The 25,618-nt window shown below is 45.3% G+C and overlaps 1 protein-coding gene across 2 annotated transcripts; it reads left to right on the top strand.

Annotated features, from left to right (window-relative positions):
- Positions 1–771: 771 nt before the first annotated feature.
- RABL2B (RAB, member of RAS oncogene family like 2B) lies at positions 772–22,718 on the top strand. Of its 2 annotated transcripts, none has more exons than XM_027070329.2 (9): positions 772–888; positions 2,540–2,709; positions 16,148–16,177; positions 17,269–17,348; positions 18,049–18,128; positions 21,076–21,187; positions 21,523–21,617; positions 21,986–22,069; positions 22,245–22,718. In XM_027070329.2, exons 2-9 carry the CDS (start codon positions 2,603–2,605, stop codon positions 22,323–22,325), a joined length of 669 nt encoding a protein of 222 aa, XP_026926130.2. In that variant the 5' UTR covers positions 772–888; positions 2,540–2,602; the 3' UTR covers positions 22,326–22,718. The 2 variants fall into 2 exon arrangements, with proteins under 2 accessions (XP_026926130.2, XP_026926129.2); XM_027070328.2 differs by having other exon boundaries at positions 773–888; positions 21,520–21,617.
- Positions 22,719–25,618: the final 2,900 nt, after the last annotated feature.

Below are 25,618 nucleotides of genomic sequence, written 5' to 3'. Positions count from 1 at the left end.
AAGTCCATAGTATATAACCAGTCCAGCCCAGCTCCTCCTGCCCAGGGGTCCTGTCCCCGTGCTTTAATAAAATCACCTTTTTGCACCAAAGAATTTCTTAAGAATTCTTTGTTGGCCGTGAGCTCAGGACACACCACCATCACCACGACACCAAAACCCCATCACTTCTCATGTTTGTTTATTTATTTACTTACGTATTTATTTAAGTTTACTTGAGAGAGATAGAGAGAGACAGGGAGAGAGAGGGAGAGAGTGGGAGAGGGGCAGAGACAGAGGGAGATACAGAGAATCCCAAGCAGACTCCGCACTGAGACTGTGGAGCCTGATGCGGGGCTAAAACCCACAAACCATGAGTCATGACCTGAGCCCAGTCCAACGCTTAACGGACTGAGCCACCCAGGGGCCCCTCATGTTTATTTCTAATTTTCGCCTCAAAGTCACTCATAATCGAGGCATCTTTCCTTTCAAGTACAGGATTTCTAAATATTTTAACAAAGAAGAAACGAAACTGCCACGAGCTACTCTGTCACAAATTCCTACACCAAGATGGAAAACACAATCCAGCTGCATTTATCCACGTTGCCCGACTTGAACGTCGCAGGAAGCCCACCCCGCACACTCCCGCCGCCCGGCCTCCAGCCCCGCCCGACCTCCAGCCCGCGCGACTCAGCACCGGCGGCGGTGCACGCAATCACCTGAGGTCCTCCCGGCCGGCACCGCGCTAGCCAGCCCGCGCCCAGGAGGGGTCCTTCAGGCCTCCGGCCGGGCAGCCCTCCTCCGGGTCCTTGCGCGGTTGCGTAGCAGCTGCGAGGACGCCGACTGAGCCGGAAGCGGAGCGCGGCGCGGGGTAAGTCCCCGGCTGGCCCGCGGGGTCCGAGGCGGGACCGGGTCGGAGAATGACGCGATTCGGGGCGGAGCGGGGACTGGGGCGGGACGCGACCGGCGCGGGGTGGTCCGGGGACCGGGACAGGATCGGGATGCATAACCGGCGGGCGCGGACTGGGGAATGGTTGGCCACAGGCGGGCCAGCCTGCGGAGTCCGTGGTCTTATTTGTTTCCCCCCAGCAGGCTCAGCGTTGAGACCCACCATCCCTAGGCCCTAGGCAGGAGAAGGACGCGTCGTTGGGTGCACGCAGCGATCTGGGGGCGAGGGCAGTCCAGCCTAACAGGGAAGGTTGGTTCCGAGATGTGTTGAATGCCAAAAAAAAAAAAAAAAAGTTGAATGAAAGACAGCTTGCGCACTGGATGGTGAGGACAGTGACAGCCATTGAAACTCTTCGAGCTTGAAGTTAACAGGGTTGGGTTTGGCTTTGGAACAGGTCACTCTGCTCCAGGGTGAAGTGGAAGGGGCACCCCTTCATTATGCTTACCAAGCATCTGCCACTTCCCAGGCACTGCTCATGAAGCCGAGGGTACCTGGGTAAACAAGGCTCAGTACCTACCTGAGGAGAGGCAATGGCACTGCAGTGGTACAATCAGGGAAACTCGGGATCCTGTTGGTATTTTACACCCTCCACGGTATTCACACCCCTGCCGTCGCTCTTGCCACAGTAGGCTGCCAACATCGTGTCTCCATTCTTCTGAACCCAGCACAAGGTCTGCTCATGGTGAATGCTCAGTGAGAGCCTATGGCGTCATTTCTGTGTGCCTAATTACCTCAGAGTCTGGACTATTGTACATTCTCAGTACAATTTTAAAGGTTCTGTTTGGGAGTGAGGAAAGAACAGAGCTAGAGATGATGTCACACCTAGATGTTGTCACTGGGTGGCCGGCACTGTCTTGTACAGATGAGGGATGTGAGGATTGATGTTTGGGGTGGGCAGGACTTAAGTATTTGTGTTTTCACATGGTATTTGTCCCTGTGTGGCAGAATCTACTAGTCCAAGTCTGGTAGGCAGTTGCCTACTTGAGTCTGTTGCCAAGAGAAGCAGTCTTGGTGTAGGTACAGATTTGGCATCGTCAGCATTTAGAAGATACTTGAAATAACCTTAGAGAAGAGGGTCTGTGGAATGTCCACAGTGAGAGAGGAAGAAACAGCTACTGGTTGAAGCAGGGTGAAAAGTGAAGGGGAGGTGAGAGGCATGAGGTGGGTGGTCAGGAATGCACATTAGGTGTCTCTGGCTGTGTGGGCTGTCGTTCAGTGAGAAGAGCTCAGGTTTACAGAGGACTGTCTCTGTCTCACACTGATTGTATGACATGGGCACTGGTTTTTGTCCTTGTTTTACCAGTGAGAAACTTGTCTATGTACAGTTTGTAAAATACTGTCTTTTGAGGTGGGAGTGGAAAGTGTGGCCGTGAACATAGCTGTAGTAAAGAGATGACATAGGGTCCACCACCTGAAGAGGATTTGGGTGGGGACAGGATTACAACCCCACGGTGAAGCAAGTGACAGCCAGGTTGGTGGTGAGTAGAGAAGGATGTAACTGTGTCCTTGGGCCCTGCTCTCATCAGCTCCTTCTCTCCCCAGTCCAGGAAGAGGAAGAAATAGATTTGGAAACTTCCCATCATTTTAACAACAGCCTCTTCTTGAACTTCCCAGACAGTGACAAGACCCCCTACACACACACCTACCCCAGGCTGAACAGCCAGGAGCCGGGAGCCAATGGCCAGCGACAGAGCCAAACCCTGTGAGCTCGACCAAGAGAAATATGATGCTGATGACAACGTGAAGATCATCTGCCTAGGAGACAGCGCTGTGGGCAAATCCAAGTATGTTGGGAGATGAGGGAAGAAAGACCAGTCCCAGCGCAGGTCAGGATTATTAGAAAAACCTGCTGGAGGCACAGAGGATCATGACTTCTGTAGGGGTGGTAGGGAATAGTCTTGATTGGAGCCCAGGTGGGGGGGGGGGGTGAGGGGGAACACATCAGCAGCTGTGTGTGTTGCAGGAGGGCGGAGCAAGTCATAAGGACTGAATAAATCAAGCTTTTTCCATGAGTTCTAGCAGCAGATATGGGCAGGTCACCCTGGAGACTACTGAAGCAGTCCAGGGTGAGGACATCAGAGCCAGGGGATCCTGCATGTGCTGTGTGGGCGAGTCTGTGAGGCAGAAACAGTGGGAATGGAGACCCGGTGACAGATTGATTAGAAGTGGTGCAGATGCTTTCTTGGAGGAACCCATCCAGATTAAGCAGAGTAGAAAGAAATGACGACTGGCTGTGATCAGTGTGGAGACTGGCTGCATCATAACTGGCTCCAGTGCCCATGTGCACAGTTTGGGACTCCCATCTATAGGGTTGAGGAGGGGCTCTACAATGCTGGCAGATCCCACACCTCCCATTCTGCCTTCTCAGCTTGAGTCTTGTCTCCTAGGTGCTCCAGAGCTACCTTGTCTTCCAGCTTCATCATTTATTACCTTACCCTTTGATTCCAAGGGCTTTGCTGGTTTTTAGGCCATCTTCATGAATTCACATTCTCTCTGCCCTACCCCATACGTACACACTGCAGCTCTAGTTTAGCGTCTTGCAGTGACTCTGACCGTCCTCAACAACATGCCTGTACAACGAAAATGTGGGTGAGTGTTGTAGCATGGGGAGATTACATAGTAAATAACACCCCCTTTTTCCCCAACCAAGTTTAGTATTTGCCAGCACACAGGGAGCAGGAATGGCAGGCAGGCAGGGAGCAAGCTGTCAGCTCATTAGCAGATGGGGGCTGTAGAGAGTGTAGCTTGGTGTGAGCCCCAAGATGGCCACCTTGCCAGCTTCCTTGGTGCTGCCCAACCCCAAGTTCAATGCCAGTTTCTTACAAGCCTCACTTAGGACGACAAACACAAAGTAGTAATACAAGACTTCATCGATTACCACAGTGTTGGCCACTGGGGCCGCCCCAAGCACCAGACTTTCTCTGAAATGCCTTCCTTGTTCACACGGCACATTCGTGCCTCTTGATTCCATTTCCTGTTTGCACCTGTGTTTCTGGCCCCCCCCCCCAAGCCTCTGTTGAGGGTGGACTCTAATGATGTAGTTCTTCCACTGCTTATGAGCAGGCGTCCTCAGATCTGGTCACTGCCTCCTGAGGGGGGGCTTTTCCTTCGCTCCTGCATGTGCCCCCATCCTTTCTCCATTGCATAATCTTAGTTCTCTGATGAAATATTTGACCGTATATGTGTGGGCTTATTTCTGGGCTCTCTATTCTGTTCCATTGGTCTATATATCTGCTCTTAGGGGAGTATCATTAAGATACGATCCTACATTTTCTTCTCAAAGTTTTATAGTTTGGGGCACCTGGATGGCTCAGTCGGTTGAGCGTCCGACTCATTATATCAGCTCAGTTCATGATCTCACAGTTGTAATATCAAGCCCCACATCGGGTTCCAGGCTGAGCATAGAGCCTGCTTGGGATTCTCTCTCTCTCTCTCTCTCTCTCTCTCTCTCTCTCTCTCTCTCTGTGCCCCTCCCCTATTCACATGCACACTCTCTCTCAAATAAACAAATGTTAACAAAAAATAAAAGTTTTATAGTTTCAGCTCTTAAGTTTAGGTCTTTGATCCATTTTGAGTTAACTTTTGTATATGGTGTGAGGGAAGGGACTCACCTCCATTCTTTGTCATGGCAATATCCAGTTTTTCCAGCATCATTTGTGTAAGAGACAATGCTTCCCCCCACATTAAATGGTCCTGACACCCTTGTCAGACATCAGTTGACCATGTATGTGAGGGTTTATTTCTCAAGTGTCTATTCAGTTGGTCTGTATGTTCATATTATTTGTGCCAGTACCACACTATTTTAAGTATTATAGCTTTGTGTGAAGGTTTGACCTCAGGGAAATGTGAGTCCCTCAATTTTGTTATTCTTTCACAAGATTGTTTTGGCTACTTGGGATCCCTTGAAATTCCATATGAATTTTGGGATATGTTCTTTTATTTTGCAAAAATGTCATTGGGATTGAGATAAGGATTGCATTGAATCTGTGGATTGGTTTGGGTAGTGTTATCTACTTAACAACAGTAAGCCTTCAAATCCATGAACACTGATATCTTTACATTTATTTATGTCTAGTTTAGTTTCTTTCAGCAGTGTTTTATAGTTTTAGTGTACAAGTATTATGTCTCCTTGGTTAAATTCCCTTTTCATTGCCAGTGTATGGAAATACTATTTTTGTGTGTGGAATTTATATCTTGCAGCTTTGCTGAATTATTAGCTCTATTACTGTTTTTGTGGACTTTTTAGCGTTTTCTATGTATAAAATCATTATCTTTAAATAGAAATAATTTTACTTCCATCTTTCCAATTTGGATGCCTTTTATTTCCTTTTCTTGCAAAGGTGCCTGTGTTAGGGGCTTCTTGCAGCTGGTGTATTTGACTTAAGCACCTGGGTGGCTCAGTCAGTTGAGCGTCTGACTCTTGATTTCAGCTCAGGTCATGATCTCACAGTTCATGGGATTGAGCCCCATGTCAGGCTCTGCATAACAATATGGAGCCGGCTTGGGATTCTCTCTAAATAAACATTAAAAAAAAAAAGAATATACCAGCTATGACCTGATGGATAAGGGTGGATGAGAGGTATAAGCCAGCCCTGAGCTCCCACTTTGGGGAAGTGAAAGCCCTGGGCTTGTTTTGACTGAAGGTGCACTTTCAATACACCCACAAGAAAAAGTCCCAAGATTTATTACTTACGGATCCCAGAAGTGGGAGTGAAATGAGCCAGGGGAAGGGCAGCCCTCCATCCTGGGTCACCAGCAAGCACTTATAAGGTGTTTGGGGGTGGAGGTCACTCACTTTTTGCAGGCTCAAATCTAAGTGGCTGTTTAAAAAAAAAAAAAAATTTAATTTACTTATTTTTTGAAGGAGGCTCCATGCCCAGTGTGGGGCTTGAATTCACAAGCCTGAGATTTAAGAGTCATGTGCTCTATGACTGAGCCAGTCAGGCACTCCCTAAGTGGTTATTTTAGAAGGTGCCAGGGAAAGACAAAGTGGGAACTTGGGCGGGCATCCTAAGCTCAGGTTCTTATCTGCATTTCGAGACTCGGTGTGAGCAGCCTTGTCCTGCTTGTCAGATGCCTGAGCAGCAGCTCAGAATGGCTGTTTTCTCCCCATAGCGCTTGGACTGGAACTTCTACGGCTGTGTTGAATGGAAATGGCAAAAGTCGGATCCTTCTCCTGTTTCTGATCTTAGGGAAAAAGCTTTTAGTCCTTCACAATTAAGTATGATATTTATTACAGTTTTTTCATATATGGCCTTTATCCTGTTGAGGAAATACCTTCTATTACTAGTAATTTAGTGTTTTTGTCATGAAATGGTGTCAGTTTTGGCAAATGCTTTTTATGCATTTATTGAGAATAGGTAGGATTTTTCCTTCAGTCTGTTAATATGGTGTGTTTTTTCCTACATCGAGCCACCCGTAAATTCCAAGAGAAATCTCCCCTGGTCACAGTATATGATCCTTTTTTTAGTAAATGTGCTGCTGAAGCAAGCACGATATATGATCCTTTTAATATTAATTTGGTTGCTATTGCTGTGTTGAAGATTTTTACATCTATGTTTAAAGATACTGTTTGTTTTTCTTGTATGTCATTGTCTGGCTTTGGAATCAGGGTAATGTTGGCCTCCTAGAAAGAATTAGGAAATGCCCCTCCTCTTCAATTTTTTGGACAAGTTTGAGAAGGATTGGTGTTAATTCATTAAGTGCTTGGTAGAATTCACCAGTGAAGCTATCCAGTCCTGGCCTTTTCTTTATGGGAGATTTTTGGATACTGCTTACTTGGTATAGTCCATTCAGATTCTCTGTTTCTTCTTATATCAGTTTGGTAGTTTGCATATTTCTAGAAATTTGTGCATTTCCTCTAGAGTATCCATTTTGTTGGCATACAGTTATTCATGGTAGTCTCTTTTTTTTTTTTTTAAGTTTATTTATTTTGAGAGGCAGAGCCCACAAGCAGGGGAGGCAAGAAAGAGAGAGTTGGGGAGAGAGAATCCCAAGCAGGCTCCATGCCGTCAGCACACAGCCCGACATGGGGCTCGAACTCACAAACCATGAGATCATGACCTAAGCCAAGGTCAAGAGTCCAACACTTAAGCGACTGAGTCACCCAGGCGTCGCCATGGGATTCTCTTATCATGTTTTTTGTTTCTGTAAAATTGATGTTAGTGTCCCCAGTTCTGATTTTGAGCAGATTTTGCCTTCTCTCTCTTTCCTTGGCCCAGCTAAAGGTTTATTGATTTTGTTGATGTTGTCAAAGACCTAATTATTGTTTCAGGGGTTTCTCCATTGTCTTTTTAGTCTCTATTTTATCTTCACTGAAATCTTTACTACTACCTTCCTCTCATGAGCTTGTGTTTAGTTTGCTCTTTTGTGTCTAGTGTTTTAAGGTGTAGTTTGTCATTGATTTGAGATCTTCGTTCATTTTTAAGGTATGTGCTGAACGGGTATAAATTTTGCTCTTGGCACATCTTTGGCTTCATCCTTAAGTTTTGGTTTGCTGTGTTTCATTTTCATTCATCTCAAGACATTTTCTTTTTTTTTTTTTAATGTTTATTTTTGAGAGAGAGACAGAGCGTGAGTGGGGGAGGAGCAGAGAGAGAAGAAGACACAGAATCAGAAAAAGGCTCCAGGCCTCTGAGCTGTCAGCACAGAACTCACAGACATGAGCCAAAGTCAGACACTTAACTGGCTGAGCTACCCAGGCACCCCAAGTCTCAAGACATTTTCTAATTGTCCTTATGATTTCTTCTTAGACCTTTTGCTTGTTTAATACTGTGTTGTTTAATTTCCACATAGTTGTGAATTTTCTGGTTTTCCTCCTGCTATTATTTTTGGTATCCTTCCATTCTATTGGAAAAGATGCTTCCTATGATCTCAGTCTTTTTAATTTTATTAAGACTTGTTTTATGTTATCACCTATGTTCACTTGAGAGACGTGCTGCTGCTGTTAGGTGTAGTGTGCTCTGTATGTGTGTTAGGTCTGACTGGTGTGTGCTATTCTTCAAGTCCTTGGTTTCCTTGTGGTTCTGCCTCAGCCATTCTCCCCATTGCTGACAGTGGGGTTTGAGACCTTAGTATGTTCTCGTGCAGCTAGCTACAGCTCCCTTTACTTTTATCAGTGTTTGCTTCCTGTATTTGGGGACTCTGTTTTTAGGTGCATATATGTTTATAACTTTTATATTTCCTTAGTAGATTAAAAAAACTTTTATCAATGTGTAATATCCTTCTTTGTTTCGTAACTTGTGACTGAAAGTTTATTTTGTCTGACTCTAGTACAGCTGTCCCAGCTCCTTTTTAGATACTGTTTGCATGGATTATCTTCATCTTTTGTTTTCAACCTTTTTGTGACTTTGGGTCTAAAGTGAGTCTCTTACAGATAGTACATGCGTGGATCAGCTATTTTCATGTATTCTGCCAGTATTCTCACTCTTAATTGGAGAGCTTTATCCATGGACATTTGAAACAACAGTAATTGAAGCAGTTACTGGTAAAGAAGGACTTATTTCTGCCATTTAGCTGTTTGTTTTCTGTGTCTTTTGGTTGTTTTCCTCACATACTTTAATATTTTTTTTATTGATTTTTTTTTTTGCAGTGTGCTATTTTGATTCTCTTTTCCCTTTTTTTGTATAATTCTTTAATTGTTTCTTAGTGGTTGCCCTGAAGACTACAATTAACATCTTAAACTTATAACAACCTATTTAAATATTACCAGTTTGTTACAGTAGTACACCAACACTCTGTTCCTAGATGTCTCCATCCCAGACCTTCGTATTGGTTTGTTACAGATTGCATCTTTATATGTTCAGTGCTCGTTAACTTAGATTTATAGTTATTGTTTTATGTATTTGCCTTTAAAAAATTTTTTAATGTTTATTTATTTTTGAGAGAGACAGAAACAGAGCACAAGCCGGGGAGAGGCAGAGAGAGGGAGGGAGACACAGAATCAGAAGCAGGCTCCGGGCTCTGAGCTGTCAGCACAGAGCCTGATACGGGGCTCAAACTCACGAACCTTGAGATCATGACCTGAGCTGAAATCGGACGCTTAACCGACTGAGTCACCCAGTACCCCTGTATTTGCCTTTTAAATCATATAGGAAAAAGGGGAGTTGCAAACCAAAAGTACAAGAATACTGGCTTTTATATTTACCTACATAGGTACATTTACTGAAGATCTTTACTTCTTCATACAACTTCCAATTACCATCTAGTGCCCTTTTGTGTTAACCTAAAAGAGACTCACTTTAGCATTTCTTGTAGGGCAAGTTCACTGGTAATGAGCTTCATCAGCTTATCTTTATCTGGGAATGTCTTAACTTCTTAATTCTTGAGGGATAGTTTTCGGGATATAGAAATCCTGGTTGACAGCTTTTTTCTTTCAGGACCTTTTAAATATGTCATCCCACTGCCTTCTGACTTCAGTGGTGTCTGATGAGAAAGGGGCTGTTTGTCTTATTGAGGATTTTGTCTTTAGGGTTCAACAGTTTGCCTATGATGTGTCTCAATGTGGATCTCCAGGTTTATTGTGCTTGGAATGTGTGAAGCTTTCTGGGTGTGTGTATTCGTGTCTCGTGTCAAGTTTAGGAAGTTTTTAGCCATTGTTTCTTCAGATCTCTCTTTTCTTTATGATGCATATGTTAGTTTGCTTTGTGTTGTCCCACACGTTCCTTAGGCCCTGCTCATTTTTATTCTTTCTTTCTTCTGCTTCTCCAACTGGATAATTTCAACCACCTTATCTTCAAGTTTGCTGACCCCGTCTTCTGCCTGCTTAAATATGTTGTTGAAACCCTCTAGTGAGGTTATTTTGTTTTGTTTTGTTTTCATTGTAATTAATGTGCTTTTGTGCTCCAGAAGTTTTGTTGGGTTCCTTTTCATAATTTTTATCTCTTTATTAATATTCTCATTTTATTCATGTATCATTTCCTGATTCTTTAATTCTTTGTCCATGAATTCCCTTAGCCCTTTGAGCATATTTAAGATACTCAATTTTGATAATTGATGAGTAATTCCAATGTTTGCATTTCTTTTGGGGTTGATTCTGTCAGATACTTATTTTCATGAGAATGGGTCATATCTTCTCATTTCTTTGTAAGCTTTGGAGTTGTTTTGATGAGAATTAGACAGTCTGAGTGTTTTAATGTGACAACTTTAAAAATCAGATTCTCCCACTCTTCAGGCATTGCTGATTTCCCCTTGTTTGGGGCTAGAGTCGTCTATATGTAATTTTTCCAGACTATTTTCACAAAGTGTGTATTCCTTGTGTGTGGTCACTGATGTTTCTGTTCTATTATCTGTGGTCAGATAGTGACCTGACAAAGATTTCCTTAAACTTCTGGCTCCAAAAATAGAAAGAAAAACTAAGATCTTCCTAGCCCTTGAAATCTCCAATATACACCAGCACGGGAAACCTGAAGCCTGAGAGAGCTGAGACCTAATTGAGCAAAACATGTGACCCAGACTTATTGAGGGCAATATCTCTCCGGCACCCCAGACCGTAGCCAGAACCTTGGAGCACAGCTCACCAAGTTGGTGCAGCAGGCCTGAGGGATGGGCAGCTGCCGCTGGTTGACACACGTTGCCCTTCTACGGGGATCAGCACTCTGTTGCCACCTAGTGCTGTCCTGCTTCTGTGTGTCCACTCAGGTTCCGGAGTTCTGAATTGGTTCGTTCTGATCATCTTTTCCAGTTTACTGGATATTTCAGGTGGGGGTTGACCCCCCTAGAACCTCCTACTTCCCCATTTCATTAACGGCCTCAAGGTTCATCTCTTCCCGGTACAGATATTCAGTTGCTCCCACATGCTTAATTGATGAAACGGTTAACCCCACTCAACTATAGCGATGCCTTTGTCCTAAGTGCAATGACCACACATGTGGTTGCATGTATTTTAAGGGCTTATTTATTGTCTGTCTTGACAGGGATCTTCATCTGTTTTGTTCAGTGTTATGTCATGACACCTACCATAGTATCTGCTAAGTGGTAAGCAACTTAGTAAATTTGTTTTTAACTAGTTTGTACTAAAATTGTCTACTCTTCTGTTGAAGAACATTTCCAATGTTGTCATTTTTATGATATTAAATACAATACTGCTGTGAATATTTTTGTGCCTACCATCTTGGGCACACACTTAGGCCTGGGGTGAAATGGCCTAGTTTCAAGATTACCTCAAACATTGAGATATCCAAATTGCTCTCCAAAATAGTTATATTAAATTTATGCTGCTGCCAGCACAGTACAAAATCCCCAACATTCAGTGTCATGTGACTTTCTGAATTGTGCCAGTCTGAAGGGATGTGAAAGCTACTTCATTTTAATTTGCGTTAAAATTATTAAATTATTAAAACACTGAGCATCTTTTTATATGTTCATTAGCCATTCACCTGTTTGTATTCTTAGTGCACAGGCTGTCTGTGTGCTCTCTCACTTGCGTATCAAAGCTGTTCATATTTTCTGTGTATTCATGCTCGTCAGTTACTAGCATTGCAGACATCTCCCAACCTATGGTTTTTGTTTGCCTTTTTTTAAAATTTAAATCCAAGCTAGTTAACATACAGTGTAATAATGGTTTCAGGAGTAGAACCCAGTGATTCATCACTTACATATATAACACCCAGTGTTCATCCCAACAAGTGTCCTCTCTCATGCCCATCACTCATCTGGCCCATCCCCCACCCACCTCCCCTCCAGCAACCCTCAGTTCTCTGTATTTAAGGGTCTCTTGTGGTTTTTGTCCCTCTCTGTTTTGCTTTTTTTTCTCTTTTCATTTTGAAATAATACAGATTCACAGGATGTTGCACAGAGTGTACAGAGAGGGCCTGTGCACCCTTCACCCAGCTTCCTCAATGATAATATCTTAAGTTACTGTAGAACATTATCAAAATCAGAAAATTGGCATTGGTTTGATGCATGTATAATTCTGTGTCATTTTATCACATGTGCAGATTTATGCAACTATCAATGGAATTAAGATACAAAACTTTGGTCATTCTACCCATTTATAGTCACACCCACCCCACCTCACTTTCCACCATCCCTAACCCCTGTAACCACCAATTTATTCTCCATCTCTATAATCATGTCATTTTGGCAACATTGTGTAAATGGAATGATACAACCTGTGACCTCAGCATAATATCCTTACAACCCATCCAAGTTGTTGCACTATCAATAGTGTGCTCCTTTTTGTTGCTGAATAGTATTTCATGGTAGATGGCCACGGTATGGTTTTCCAGACTTTTCCAGTCACCTGTTAAGTGACATTTCAGTTAATTCTGGGTCTTGGCTAGTACACATGAAGTTGCTGTGAACACATGTGTGGGTTTTGGCACGGATGTAAGTTTTTATTTCATTTCATGGCTAGACCATGCAGTGAGTATATGTTTGATTTGTTAAGAAACTACAAGGTATTTATCCAAAGAATACAAAAATGCTGATTTGAAGGGGCACATGCACCTCAATGTTTACAGCAGTGCTATCGACAACAGCCACCTTATGGACAGAGCCCAAATGTCCATTGACTGAGGAATGGGTAAAGAAGATGTGGTATGTATATATACAATGGAATACTAAAAGAAGACTAAAAGAATTTCATTCAAAAAGAATGAAGTCTTGCCATTTGCAGCAACATGGATAGAACTAAAGGGTACTATGCTAAGCAAAATAAGTCAGAGAAAGATACCATATGATTTCACTCATATGTGGAATTTAAGAAACAACAGATGAACATAGGGGAAGGGAAGGAAAAATAAGATAAAAACACAGAGGGAAGCAAGCCATAAGAGACTCTTAAATACAGAGAACAAACTGAGGGTTGCTGGAGGGGAAGTGGGTGGGGGATGGGCTAGATGGGTGATGGGCATTAAGGAGGGTACTTGTTGGGATGAGCCCTGGGTGTCATATGTAAGAGATGAATCACTGGGTTCTACTCCTGAAGCCAGTGCTACACTGTGTGTTAACTAACTTGAATTTAAATAAATAAATGTTTTAAAAAAGAAATAAAATTATTTTCCAAAATGTCTGTTTTCCCACCAGTAATGTGTGAAAGATGCAGTTTTTTCTGCATCCTTGCCAACATTTAGTGTTATTGCTAATTTTTATCTTAGCCATCGTGGCAGGCATGTAGTGATAGCTCAGCATGGTCTTACTCTCCATGTCCCTAATGCCTGGTGATGTACAACATCTCCTCTTTGGTTACGTGTCTCTTCATGCCTTCTGCTCATTTTCTCATTGAGAGTTTTTTTCATTGTAGAGTTTTGGCTATTATTTTTCCAGGTACTGGTCTTTGCTGGATGTGCTCTTTGCAAACATTTTCTCCTGTTGAGAGCTTGTCTTCCACTGTCTTGTAACAAGCTATTTTATAGAGCAGAAGGTTCTACTTTTCATGAAGTCCATTTGTTTCTTTTATGGATCATGCTTTTGATGTTACTGAAGTCATGGACTTTGATCTCTACCAAGCCCTGGGTCCCAAAGATCTTTTTCCTGTGTTTTCTTGTAAAAGCTTTGTATTTTTACATTTTACGTTTAAGTCTGTGATCAATTTTGTTTATTTTAATTTTTTTAACGTTTATTATTTTTATTTTTGAGACAGAGCATGAATGGGGGGAGGGGCAGAGAGAGAGGGAGACACAGAATCAGAAGCAGGCTCCAGGCTCTGAGCCGTCAGCCCAGAGCCCGACGCGGGGCTCGAACTCACGGACCGTGAGATCATGACCTGAGCTGAAGTCGGACGCTTAACCGACTGAGCCACCCAGGCGCCCCTATCTGTGGTCAATTTTGAATTAACTTTTGTTTAAGGTATGAGGGTTTGGGGTAAAGGTTTATTTTTTCCTTTGTAGATACTCACTTGGCCCAGCATCATTTGTTGAAAGACTGTCATTCCTCCATTGCCTTCTGCACTTTGGTGAAAAACCAGTTGGCTTTACTTCTGTGAGACTATTTCTGGGTTCTTTCTTGTATTCCATTAGTCTGTGTGTCTGTCCCGCTGCCAGTACCACACATCTTGCTTACAGTAGCTATAGTAAGTCTTACAATTGGGTAGACTGATTCTTCCCATTTTATTCTTATTCACAGTTGTTTTAGCTTTTCTAATTCCTTTGCCTGCCTACATAAGTTGTATGCAATCTTGACGATACCTATAAAACATCTTGCTAGAATTTTAATAGGCATTGCGTTAAGCCTGTGTATCAATTTTAGGAGAATTGACATCGTTTTTTTATTGAGTTTTCCAATCCATAAACATAGTATGTCTCTCCATTTATTCAGATCTTTAATTTTTTTCATCAGTATTTTGTACTGTTCAACATACTAATTCCCCTCGATTCTTTTTTTTTTTTTTTATCGAGAATGGATGTTGAGTTTTGCAGATGCATTTTCTCCATCAATCAATATGATCCTGTGGTTTTCTTCTTTAGGCAGTTAATATGTTAGATTGCATTCATTGATTTTCAGATATCGAACTAGTCTTGCACGCCTGAAATGCATCATACTTGGTCATGGTGTATAACTTCTTTTGTATGTTCCTGAATTCTGTTAATAATTTGTTGATGCTATATTCATGGAAGATATTGGTCTGTAGGGTTGTTTTTCCTTTCCTGTACTGTCTTTGACTGATTTTGATATCAGGATAAAGTGACTTCATAAAATGAATTCCCTCTTCTTCTGTTCTCTGGAAGAGATTGTGCAAAATTGATATTAATTCTTACAGTGTTTGGCAGAATTCTACCCTGAAACCATCTGGGCCTAGAGATTTATAGTTACAGAGCTATTCAAATGATCTCTTTCTTACTAGGTTAGTTTTGCTTGTTTGTGCTTTTAGGAATTGGCCCATTATTGAAGCTTTCTGTATTTTCATTTATTTCAAGCACATCTATAGTTGCTCATTTATGACAGCTACTTTAAAAACTTTGACAAATAATTTGAACATCTGTATCAGCACAGTGTTGGCATTTATTGATTATCTTTTTTCATTCACTTTGAGATCTTCCTTGATTCTTAATATGATGAATGATTTTTGGAAGGAACTTGGATATTTTGAAGATCGTGTTATGAGACTCTGAATCTTCTTTGAACCTCCTGTTTTAGCTGGCTTCCTGCAGCATTGCTTCAGTAGAAGAAGGGGGGAGGCAGCACCTGTGGTCTCCACTGGCACTATGGGATGGCGGCAGCGGGAGGGTGTCTCATTGCCATATGGTAGAGAAGAAAGTTCCAGCTCCCTATTAGGACAGCTTCGTAATGTTGTTGAGGTACCCCCCAAGGGTGGAAATCTAAGCTCCCCACTGAGGCTACAGTTTTTCCTGTGGTGTTTGCATGCTAGTCATAGTCTAAATGTTTTTTGTCCTAGGCACTGGCTGTGCAGCAATAAACTAAAATTGCTTTCGTGGCCTCCCATTCTAGTCGAGAGAGGTAAACTGTCAATAAATAAAATACTGAGTGTTTCTGTTGGTATTACCTACAGGGTAAGACAGAGTACAAGGTAAGATAGAACTTGCCTATTACAAGTAAGATCACCAGGGAAGGTCCCACTGCTCAGGTGACATTTGAGCAAAGCCCTGGAGGACCTGCGTAATATTAGGGGAATGGCTCTTGGGCAGAGGGCACAGTCTGCCTGGTGTCAGTTTCCTAGGCATAAAGCAGGGATCATGGTGTTTGTCAGTAGTGTGCAGAGGCAGGAACAGTGGGTCTGAGAGCCTCGCGTGGACTGGTACATGAACTTGTGGTAATGTAGCCTGTTTTGTTATGAGGGGCTAGTAATGCTGATTCCAGGTTCCAGACTTGGAGAATGGGGTGATGCCACTAACTAGATAATTCAGGAACAAGGACAGGATGAGTGGGTTAAACAAACTCACTTTTAGATTTATTGAGTTCATGGTTCACACAGACTTCTCCAGTGTAGACATATGGCAGAGCTCCAAAGATTGGTCTTTATCCCTTCAACTAATATAGGTTACCAGCTGTTGTGGTGCTCCAAAAGAAGGAAGGTGGGGTCCCTGCCCTCCGGCAAAGCAGCTGTGGGTGCTGGATCGGTGTTACAACTAAGGGATGCCGGGCACTTAAGGGGAGTCAAGAAGAGGGTTGGGGGGCAGTTCCTGGGCATTGTCCTAAAAGGAAACTGTGTGGCTGTGGAATGAATGGCCCCAGCTTGTCAGCCTGGACAGGGGTTATGACGCGGGGCAAGGAGGAGGAAGGTTGAAGGATGTACCCTGATCACCTTGCACACTGTCCTTACAGACTTATGGAGAGGTTTCTCATGGATGGATTGTATCCTTCAAAGTTTGAAGTGCTCCTTGTTCCTGGGGCCCTTCTCCCCTCATGCCAACTCAACCTCACCGTCCACCCCTTTGCTCTGAGGAGGAGGGCTAGGTGAGTGAATGCATAGGTTTCCTTCAGGACTGTTCTCACCAGTGTCCTATTTGCATTTGCTTTACATCAGAAAGACAATAGAATGGCTAACAGTACCTGGTCACGTGCCTGGATTCAAACCCCACCTCCTCCTCCTCAGTAGCTCTGGCCTTGGGCAAGTCACTTAACCTCTCTGACCTCAAAGCTTGGGCTAATGCTTTAAAATTCTCTGGTGTGAATGAACTTTGTAAAACAGGAACTGCTCCCTCCTCCTATGGATTGTCACAAGGTCTAGGCTTGGAGTGAGACACTCCCTGGCAACTGGGATGGTTTTAAAAAGCTTCCCACGTCAATCTACTAAGAACTGTGGCAGAAAAGAGCCCTGGAGTGTCCTGCTTCCTGCCCTGGGCCTTGACCCCCAAGGTGGAGCCTGAGTATATCTTGCTTCACCTTCCACCAAGTGCTTCTTTGCAGCTGCCCCTGCATCATCCCAGCTTTGCTGGTTCGACCACCCTGCATCTTGCAGCTTCAGGAAGTAATTCCCCAGGCTTTTTGTTGGGGTTTCCTGTACAGGCAGTTCACAAACAGCTTGTCAGCTGTCTAGCTTGTAGAGACTAATTTTCCCTGGAATGGTCATGTTGCTGCCTACGGCTGGGTTTCCTCTCTGGCCTGCAAGAGCCCCGTCCATGAAGAGGCTGGGGCCCCCATGGTTGCATTTTCCAAGTACGTGATGCTGTTTATGATGGCTTCTCTTGTAAAATTCCATTCCATGCTGTCCCTGGTACTTAGATGGCCGGGATGTCTCCCAGCCTCTCCTGCCCTTCGCCTTTCCATGGAGTTTGTGCCAGTGATACTGGAAAGTGATCCTGTCTGCCACATTCATTCAGCTTAAAATCTAAAGAACTCCAAAAAGAAAAGGAGAGGGCCAGTTTCATCACACCAGTGCCTCCCCCCCAAGCACCTTCCTTGCCTTCCTTTTCGTTCATCTCTTTTCCTTAACCTGAATGCAGTCAGCCGCAACAGCTGTCCACGTATGCCCTGACCCTGTACAAGCACACGGCCACGGTGGACGGCAAGACTGTCCTTGTGGGTGAGCAGCACAAGGCCGAGCCATAGACTCTCAAGGGCGAGGAAAGGGGAGGGGATGGAAGTCCCTGGGAGAGAGTCAGGCAGGGAGCAAATGAGACCCCCAGCAGAGACTAAGGGTGGTAGGAAGGACCGTGAGAGGAGCCTAGGGAGGGTGGGAGGAGGCACTCAAGACCTCCGTTCCAGCTCTCTGACCTGGTATTCTGATTTAACCAGCATAAAGAAATAACAGTTGTGGTCTGAATATCATCTTCCACAAAAGCTTTTAAGATTGTGGGGTCATAGCCTTCTGCTTGGTTAGGCCATGCACCCTGCCTGACTGTGTCTGCCATCTGTGGTCAACACACGTGGAAAATCAGCCTGGTTTTGACCTCGGAAGGTCCTGCATCTTGTGGGTGGGAGAACAGGGACACCTGCCTTCTCCCTTTTGGGACTTCCTGCCTGCGTTCTTCTTCCTCCTGGCCTGCCCATGTGTCTTCTTCTCACCCACCCCCATGCACCCCCATACACACACCTCCCACGGCACACCCAGGTGCGTTGTGTCCTGATGACGCACACATGCGCGCTGTGTGGTCTTCGTTCCTCCCTGTCCTCCCCGCAGGTTCTGTTTCTGCACACAGAGATCTGCACAGAGATGCTCAGTGTGTTCGGGTCTCTCTGCCCTCCGGCCCCATGAGGCAGTCAGAGCTGTGTTCATGTTGCAGACTTTTGGGATACAGCCGGCCAGGAGCGGTTCCAGAGCATGCATGCCTCCTACTACCACAAGGCCCACGCCTGCATCATGGTATGAAACCAGCCGGGCAGTGGACAGGCTGCCCTCTGGGCAAGCTTGACGGGTGACCCAGCAGTGCTGAGCCCTCCTCACCAAGGCCAGGAGCTGGGGGAGAGGGGAACAGGGAAGCCTGGGGAGGTTTCAAACTACACGTGCTTCCAGAGGTTCTGAGTGTGAGCAGGCCCAGGTGAGCTTCGCTTCAAGTGGGTCCGGATGAGGAACCCCCATCCAGGGGGAGGAACACACCCCGGGCCTCGGCATCAGGCATGCCATCTAAGGCAAATACAATCCTTTCCTGATGGAGCCACCTGCTCGGATAGGCTCTCGAGGCCCCCTTGACTGCCAGCTGGTGTTGCTCCCAAGTGGCCCCTTTCCTCTGTGCTGTCCAGAACACAGTCTTCAGAGGTCCCCCCAGAGCCACAGGATAAAAAGTGCCATAAGAGGGCCTGAGGGAGGACGAGGGAAGCACAGGAGAGCTGTGCAAGGTTGTGTCTCTAGGGCCTCCTGCCCAGAGTCTTGGCTCCATTCACAGGTTCCACTATCCCGTAACACAAAATCTCTTGAAGTTTTCCAAATTGTAATACTAGGTAGTATCTTTAAGGGGACAGAACAAGGAGGTGACTGGGAAAGGCAGATGGGGGCAGTGCAGGCCAGCAGTCTCACCTGGAGGCTCACATAGTCAACATCTTTGACCTTGGAGAACTGGGAGGGCAAGGCCCAGCCATTTGTTTTGATTCTGCTCTGGCATTTGGGGCTTTGAGCCCACCTCCGTTTTCTCTCTGGGAGTGTACTCCTCCTGCCTCTGACCCCTCTCCATTGGCTCCATTTGGACTGTCTTCTGAAACCTGGGGGTGTCTGTCCTGCCAGCATTCCTGCATGCCTGTATCTGCCAGTGCCTGCTGCATGGGGCCAGGCAGGTAGAAAGCGCTCACCTGGTGATGAGCACCTGGGGATCTGCTAGTCCCAGAGGGAGCTAGGCTTCCACCCTCCACCTTGAACCACCTTGAAGTCTTGATGGGGCTGCTCCTCGTCCCAGCCAGCTCCTCCTCAGCTCTCAAAACAAGGAGAGGCAGCTCAGGAAACCAGACCTGGATGAAAGGTGATCAACAGTGATCATGGGAGGCAGCCTGATGTGAAGCCGATTGCAGAAGACTCATTACAAGTGTCATTTAAATTCAAGACAGCATGGTCATTTGTTGAAATGGGGCCTGTGGGTACCACGGAAGAACCTCCGGGGGACCTCCTGCTGCCTCCAGGGTGGGGACCCATGCCCACTGCCATGCAGAGCAAGCCCCTGGCCCCGGGTGAGATCCATTTGGTCCCATGCAGGACTGGGTGGTTTGGAAGTAAGAGCAGCCATTCCAGCAGGTTCCAGGGTTGTCCAGCTCTATCTACTGTGTGCCGGGGCCTTTGAGTCCATCCTGGAGGATGGCCTTTGAGGAGCTCCCACGGGGGTTGGAGGGACTCCATCCCTGCAGCAGCAACTTGAAGCGTCTCAGGACTTCTGGCCTCCCTTGTCCTTTGAGCCAGTCTGCAGTGTTCATGTTTATTGCTAATATTTTAAAATAGGTAGGGGCGCCTGGGTGGCTCAGTCGGTTGAGCGTCCGACTTCGGCTCAGGTCACGATCAGGCGGTCCGTGAGTTCGAGCCCCGCGTCAGGCTCTGGGCTGATGGCCCAGAGCCTGGAGCCTGCTTCCGATTCTGTGTCTCCCTCTCTCTCTGCCCCTCCCCCGTTCATGCTGTCTCAAAAATAAATGTTAAAAAAATTTTTTTTTTTTTAAATAAAATAGGTAAAAAACTATAACTTGTAAACTGGTAATCAAATTACAAGCTACAAAATAATAAAAGATAGTGTTTCCATCTCCGGCCACCTACAACGGATGGTCGTGTGGAACTGCTCCAGCTTCCTGATCCAGAGGGACAAGCGGACACAGCACCGGCCCCGTCACTTGAGGGCTCGCAGCTCCTTCCGCTACAACTGGCTGGTTCTCCCCAAGACTGTGAGGAGGAGCCTGCGGCCCAGCAGGGGTTAGTGGTGGTTAGTGGTGGTCGTGAAGTGGAGACCTGGCCAGTGAACACCCACTGCCTCCTGCGTGTGGACCACTACCGACGACAAGAACGCTTGGACGACCTTCCCAGCATCAGGCCCAGGATCTGCAGGAACAAGCACCACTGCGATTCCCAGAGCCAGCGCCGTCCTCCGCAGCCAGAGCCTGGCGGCGGCGAAGACGCACCTGCCCCCTCCGCCAAAGCAGGAAAGATGCCGGCTGCCTCATGATGATGATGATGATGATGATGATGATGATGATGGATAGAAACTACTTTTAGGAAGTTTAAAATACAAAATGAATACGAGATTAAACAAAAGTTTAAAATTAAAAGTACATCAATAGTAACTAAAGGAGAATTCTACAAGCATTTAAAATTATCACAAAGAAATTTTAAGACAAAGTTTAAGCAATAAAAATAAGAATAGACTAAGGGGGAGAAAAAGCAAAAATTTACAATTTGTAACAGACTATTGATTAGTACAATGATACAACTTGGTTAAAATAGGTAAACGGAATTAGGTGACAACAGAAAAGGAATAAACTTTTTTTTTTAAGATTTATTTTATTTTAGAGAGTGCGGGAGAGAGGGACAGAGGGAGAGAGAGACTTATTAGCAGGCTCCACACTTAGCACGGAGCCCAACGAAGGGCTCAGTCCCATGACCCTGGGATCACGACCTGAGCTGAAATCAAGAGTCAGACATTCAACCAACTGAGCCGCGCAAGCATCCCTGGAATAAACATTTTAAAAACCACTTTTGGATCTGAGGCTCTGAGGACTTCCCTTAGAGGGGCGGGAACAAGTGCAGCCTTTCTTCACAGGGCCGCTTGCCTGCATGTGCACATCACGTGTGGGTGGGGTGCAGACACCGACAACCTGAGCTCTCTCCCCTCCTGTGTTCATTGCAGGTGTTCGATGTGCAGAGGAAAGTCACCTACAAGAACCTGAGCACCTGGTACACAGAGCTTCGGGAGTTCAGGCCAGAGATCCCGTGCATCGTGGTGGCCAATAAAATTGATGGTGGGGCCATCCCTGCATCTGCGTGTCCGCATTCCGTGGGGGACCCACCACCACACATTTCCTCCTCCATTCCTGGGGCAGTGAACCTTCAGTGATCTGTCCTCCTTCCCTTGTTTGCTTGCCATCAATCTCTTGCCAGTAAAGATACCAACTGAGGCAATCTTCCCTCTCCCCGGGACACAAATCCCTTTAAATGAACTCTTTCTAGGACATGTCCCCTGATTGCCCCTGCCTGCCCCACTTTCTGGAATGGGGGCCTCCAGTGACCTGTCCTGCCAATTCCTGTCCTTGTCGCTTGATAGACAGGCCAGTGTTTTACCTTCTCTCTACAGCAGACATAAAGATGACCCAAAAGAGCTTCAATTTTGCCAGGAAGTTCTCCCTTCCCCTGTACTTTGTCTCAGCTGCTGATGGTACCAATGTTGTGAAGGTAATGGTGGACTGCAGAGGTAGTCTAGTGAGGTTAGGGAAGGCCAAATGGTGAAGGGACCAGGGAAGCTGCAAAGAGAAGGGCTGGCCACAGGGACGGTGGAGAGGACAGGTATTGCAGGGACTATGAGTGGGCAATCCAGAGCAATAGAATAGGAAAGGGTCATTGTATTGACAGTAAGGGGAGGTAATGGGCTGAGCTTGGCGAGAAAAAGTACATTGATGGGGAGAAGGTGAATTGAGGGGTGACCTTGCCGACTTTAGGGGTAGAGTATTGGGTGGACATATGACACGGACAGGGCATTGGCACCCACGGCCATGTCTTCCTTCCTTCTTTCCTTCCTTCCACCACCTCCACCTCACCCCCAGCTCTTCAATGATGCAATTCGATTAGCTGTGTCGTACAAACACAACTCCCGGGACTTCATGGACGAGGTTTTGCAGGAGCTTGAGGTAGGTCAGGCCAAAATTTTGGGTGGGATAAGGAAAGCAGCTTCTCCTCAGAGGGATGTGGAACATAACCCAGCCTTTTCAGGCAACACATGCCCATCATGCATGCGCCCCTAGAATTATCAGAGCTGTGCTCGGCATGTACAGGGCCAGACCTCACCTGCAACCTTGTTCACAGAACTTTGATTTGGAGCAGAAGGAAGAAGATGTGCCAGACCAAGTGCAGCGTGGCAGTCTTGAGAGCCTCTCCCCTTCCTGAGAGAAGGAAGCCTCTCTTCATGGACTTGGGGGGTGGGGGTTCTTTCAGAATACCCTCCCCTCAACAACCCTCCAGCTCTGAATTGAAAAACTCTTGCAGGCCATCCCCCTCTCTACCTCCTGCAAGCCCACCCATCCCCCCCCCCCCCATGGCCCATGATACCTGACCTTTCCACAGTTGCCACCCCCACCCCCGTACTCAGGGACAGGGATGGGGTCTGCACAAGCAAGCGCCCTCGACAGGTATGAGAAGTCCAAGCAGAGCGTCAAGCAGAGTTAGAGATCAGTACCCGAAGCCTCTCTATGTTGTGTGGGGGCAGTGAAGAGCTTCAGGGAACATGCTTTGTGTATCTCTCAAATAAAAGGAAATTGAGGTGTGTTTTCTCTCCCAGAACTGACCTCAGGGCCTATTCATTGCCTTTCCACCAAGGGAATTATTTCTAATCCCTTACCATCCCATTCCCACCTCTACAGATTTGGGGGGGTGCTCCATTCTTTTTCCTCTTTAGTCTCCCAACCAACTTTTTTTAGAAATGGTTTTGAGCAGACAGCTGTTCATCCCACATGTTTCTCAGGGTACCTGGGTACTGCCAGCACACTGGTAAACTGAGGTCTAGATCACAGGACAGGTTGGCCATTAAAGTCAGGGAAACAGGTGACATGTCTAACGACACTTAATACCATGGCTCACCTATTTGGATTAGAAGAGCTTCCCATAGCCCCCCCACCCACCCCTTGTTTTTTGAGACTATTTGGGCACTGCTTTGTGGGGCAGGGAGAAGGGCTGCCCTACTGCCTTTCCCACTTCTCTCCTGGACTTGGGGCTCACTGGTGTGTGTATGATCATCCTGTGCATTGTTTCCATTGCTTTCATTTTTATAGTAAAGCTTGACTTAACACAAACATTACACGTTATGTGCATGCTTGTGGGTCTGGATTTCACTGAGCAAAAACCCACAGAAAGAACTTGTGATCATCAGCTGATTAGGAGGAAGGTTGCCTTGACCTGACGTGCAAGGGCTGCCCTGGTCAGCTTTACTGACCATTTCAATGGAATTCAGCATTTTAAAAAGAATGAGTGTGTATTTGGGAAGAACAAGAAACAAGAACAAACCTTATTTGCCTTTAAATTACTAATTCTTACAATTTCAACTGAAAAGATGTAACTTGACCTGGGATTTGGGGGAATGTGTTACCCTGGTGAGGTGGGCCTTTAAGAATGTCAAAAACAAAACAAAAAACCTTTGGTGCTGTAAATGACTCGTAAGTATCTTTTTAACATAATGGCTTTATTGAGATATCATTCAAAGACCATAGAATTCACCATCAGTATTGGTTTTATGTAACCATTTGGAGTCAGGTTCCAAAGTGAGGGGAGCAGGAGAGGGTGGGAGGCCAGCTTCAGTCTCCTCTGCCTCAGAGTTGGTCCCACTTAGAGACCAGGAGCTTTTTGTGGAGGTCAGCTATTGTGGGACAGGGAGGGGGGTGCAGGTGGTGGCCCCTAGCCTCCAAAGCAAAGTGGCTCCTGCTGCGAGTCAGCAAAGGGTAGTTCTCTGGAGAAAAGGGCAGGGTTATCCATCAACACTTAAAGCAGCCAGGGGAGGAGTGCTCAGGCAGGGTGCCAGAAGCACCCATGGCCACCCACCTTCACATGCTCAGACCCACCTGCTGCTTAAAGTTCATTCCACCCTGACTAATACAGGGAACACCACCCCTGGATCTTTTTTTAAATAATTTATTGAGGCGAAACTTATATAACATAAAATTAACCATTTTAAAGTAAACGACACAGTCCCATTTAGTACAATTTCAATGCTGTGCAACTATCACCTCTGTCTAGTTCTAAAATATTTCCATCACTCAAAAGTAAAACCCCTTGCTCATCAAGCAGTTTCTCCCCCAGACCCCCTCCCTTCAGCCCCTAGCAAATTCTAAGCTGTATTCTGTCTATGGATTTACCTATCCTGAATATTTCATATAAATGGAATTATATACTGTGACCTTTTGTGTCTGTCTTCTTTTACTTAGCACAATGTTTTCAAGATTCATCCATGTATCAAATATTTCATTCCTTTTTAGGACAGAATCATGTTCCATTGTATGTATCTACCACCATTTGTTTACCACCACCACCACCACCACCCCCCCCCCCCCATTCGTTGATGGACATTTGGGCGGTTTCCACCTCTTAGCTATATGAGTAGTGCTGCTACAAACAGGCTTGTACGTGGACTTCCATGAGCACCAGGCTTCTGCTGTCACAAATTACCACTGCCCGGGAGGCTTACAGCAGATGCTTGTTTCTCAGTTCTGCAGCCTGGGTACTCTAAGGGCGCCAACAAGGTTGGTTTCATTCTGAAACCTTGTTTCTTGGCTTGTAGGCAGCTGCCCTCTCGCTGTGTGCACACAGGACCTCTTTGTGATCAGAGAGATCTCTTTCTCTTCGCCTTCTTAAAAGACCATACATCCTTTGACATCCAGATTGGGCCCTACCTCATTTAACATTAATTAACTCCCTAAATTCCTTGACTCCAAATACCGTCACATGGAGGGTTAGGGCTTCAACATGAATTCCAAGGGGACATAATTCAGACCATGGTACAGTACATAATTAGGAGTGGCATTGAAGGATCATATGGTAATTGCACGTTTAAACTTTTGAGGAACTTCCAATGTTTCTCAAAGTGGAACCATGTTACTGTCCTACAAGCAATGGACAAGGGTTCCAATTTCCCCACATCCTTGCTAGCACTTGTTAGTTTCCATTTTTAAAGACACATTTAGTCATTCTAGTGTTGTAAAGTGGTACCTCATTGTGGTTTTGATTTGCATTTCCCTAATGACATGATGTTGAGCATCTCTTCATATGCTTGTTAGCCATTTGTAAATTTTCTTTGGAGAGATATCTATTCAAATACTTTGCCTGCTTTTAAATTGGGTTGTCTTTTTGTTGTTGAGTTATAAGAATTCTTTATATATTCTGGATCTAAATCCTCATCATATTTATGATTTACAACTATTTTTTCCCATTCTATAGATTGTCTTTACACTTCCTTGATAATGTCTTTGATGCATGAAAGTCCAATTTTTTTCCTTTTGTTGCTCACCTATCTAAGAATCCATTGCCAATTCCAAAGTCATGAAGACTTAACCTTTATGTTTTCTTCCAAGAGTTTTATGGTTCCAGCTCTTATATTTAGGTCACTGATCCATTTTGAGTTAATTTTTGTATATGGTGTGAGGTAGGGGTCCAACTTCATGCCTGTGCATGTGGACATCCAATTGTTCTGGCAT

This window comes from Acinonyx jubatus, chromosome B4 (assembly GCF_027475565.1).
Source record: "Acinonyx jubatus isolate Ajub_Pintada_27869175 chromosome B4, VMU_Ajub_asm_v1.0, whole genome shotgun sequence".
Lineage (NCBI taxonomy): Eukaryota > Metazoa > Chordata > Mammalia > Carnivora > Felidae > Acinonyx > Acinonyx jubatus.
This window is presented reverse-complemented; position numbering and strand designations above follow the sequence as displayed.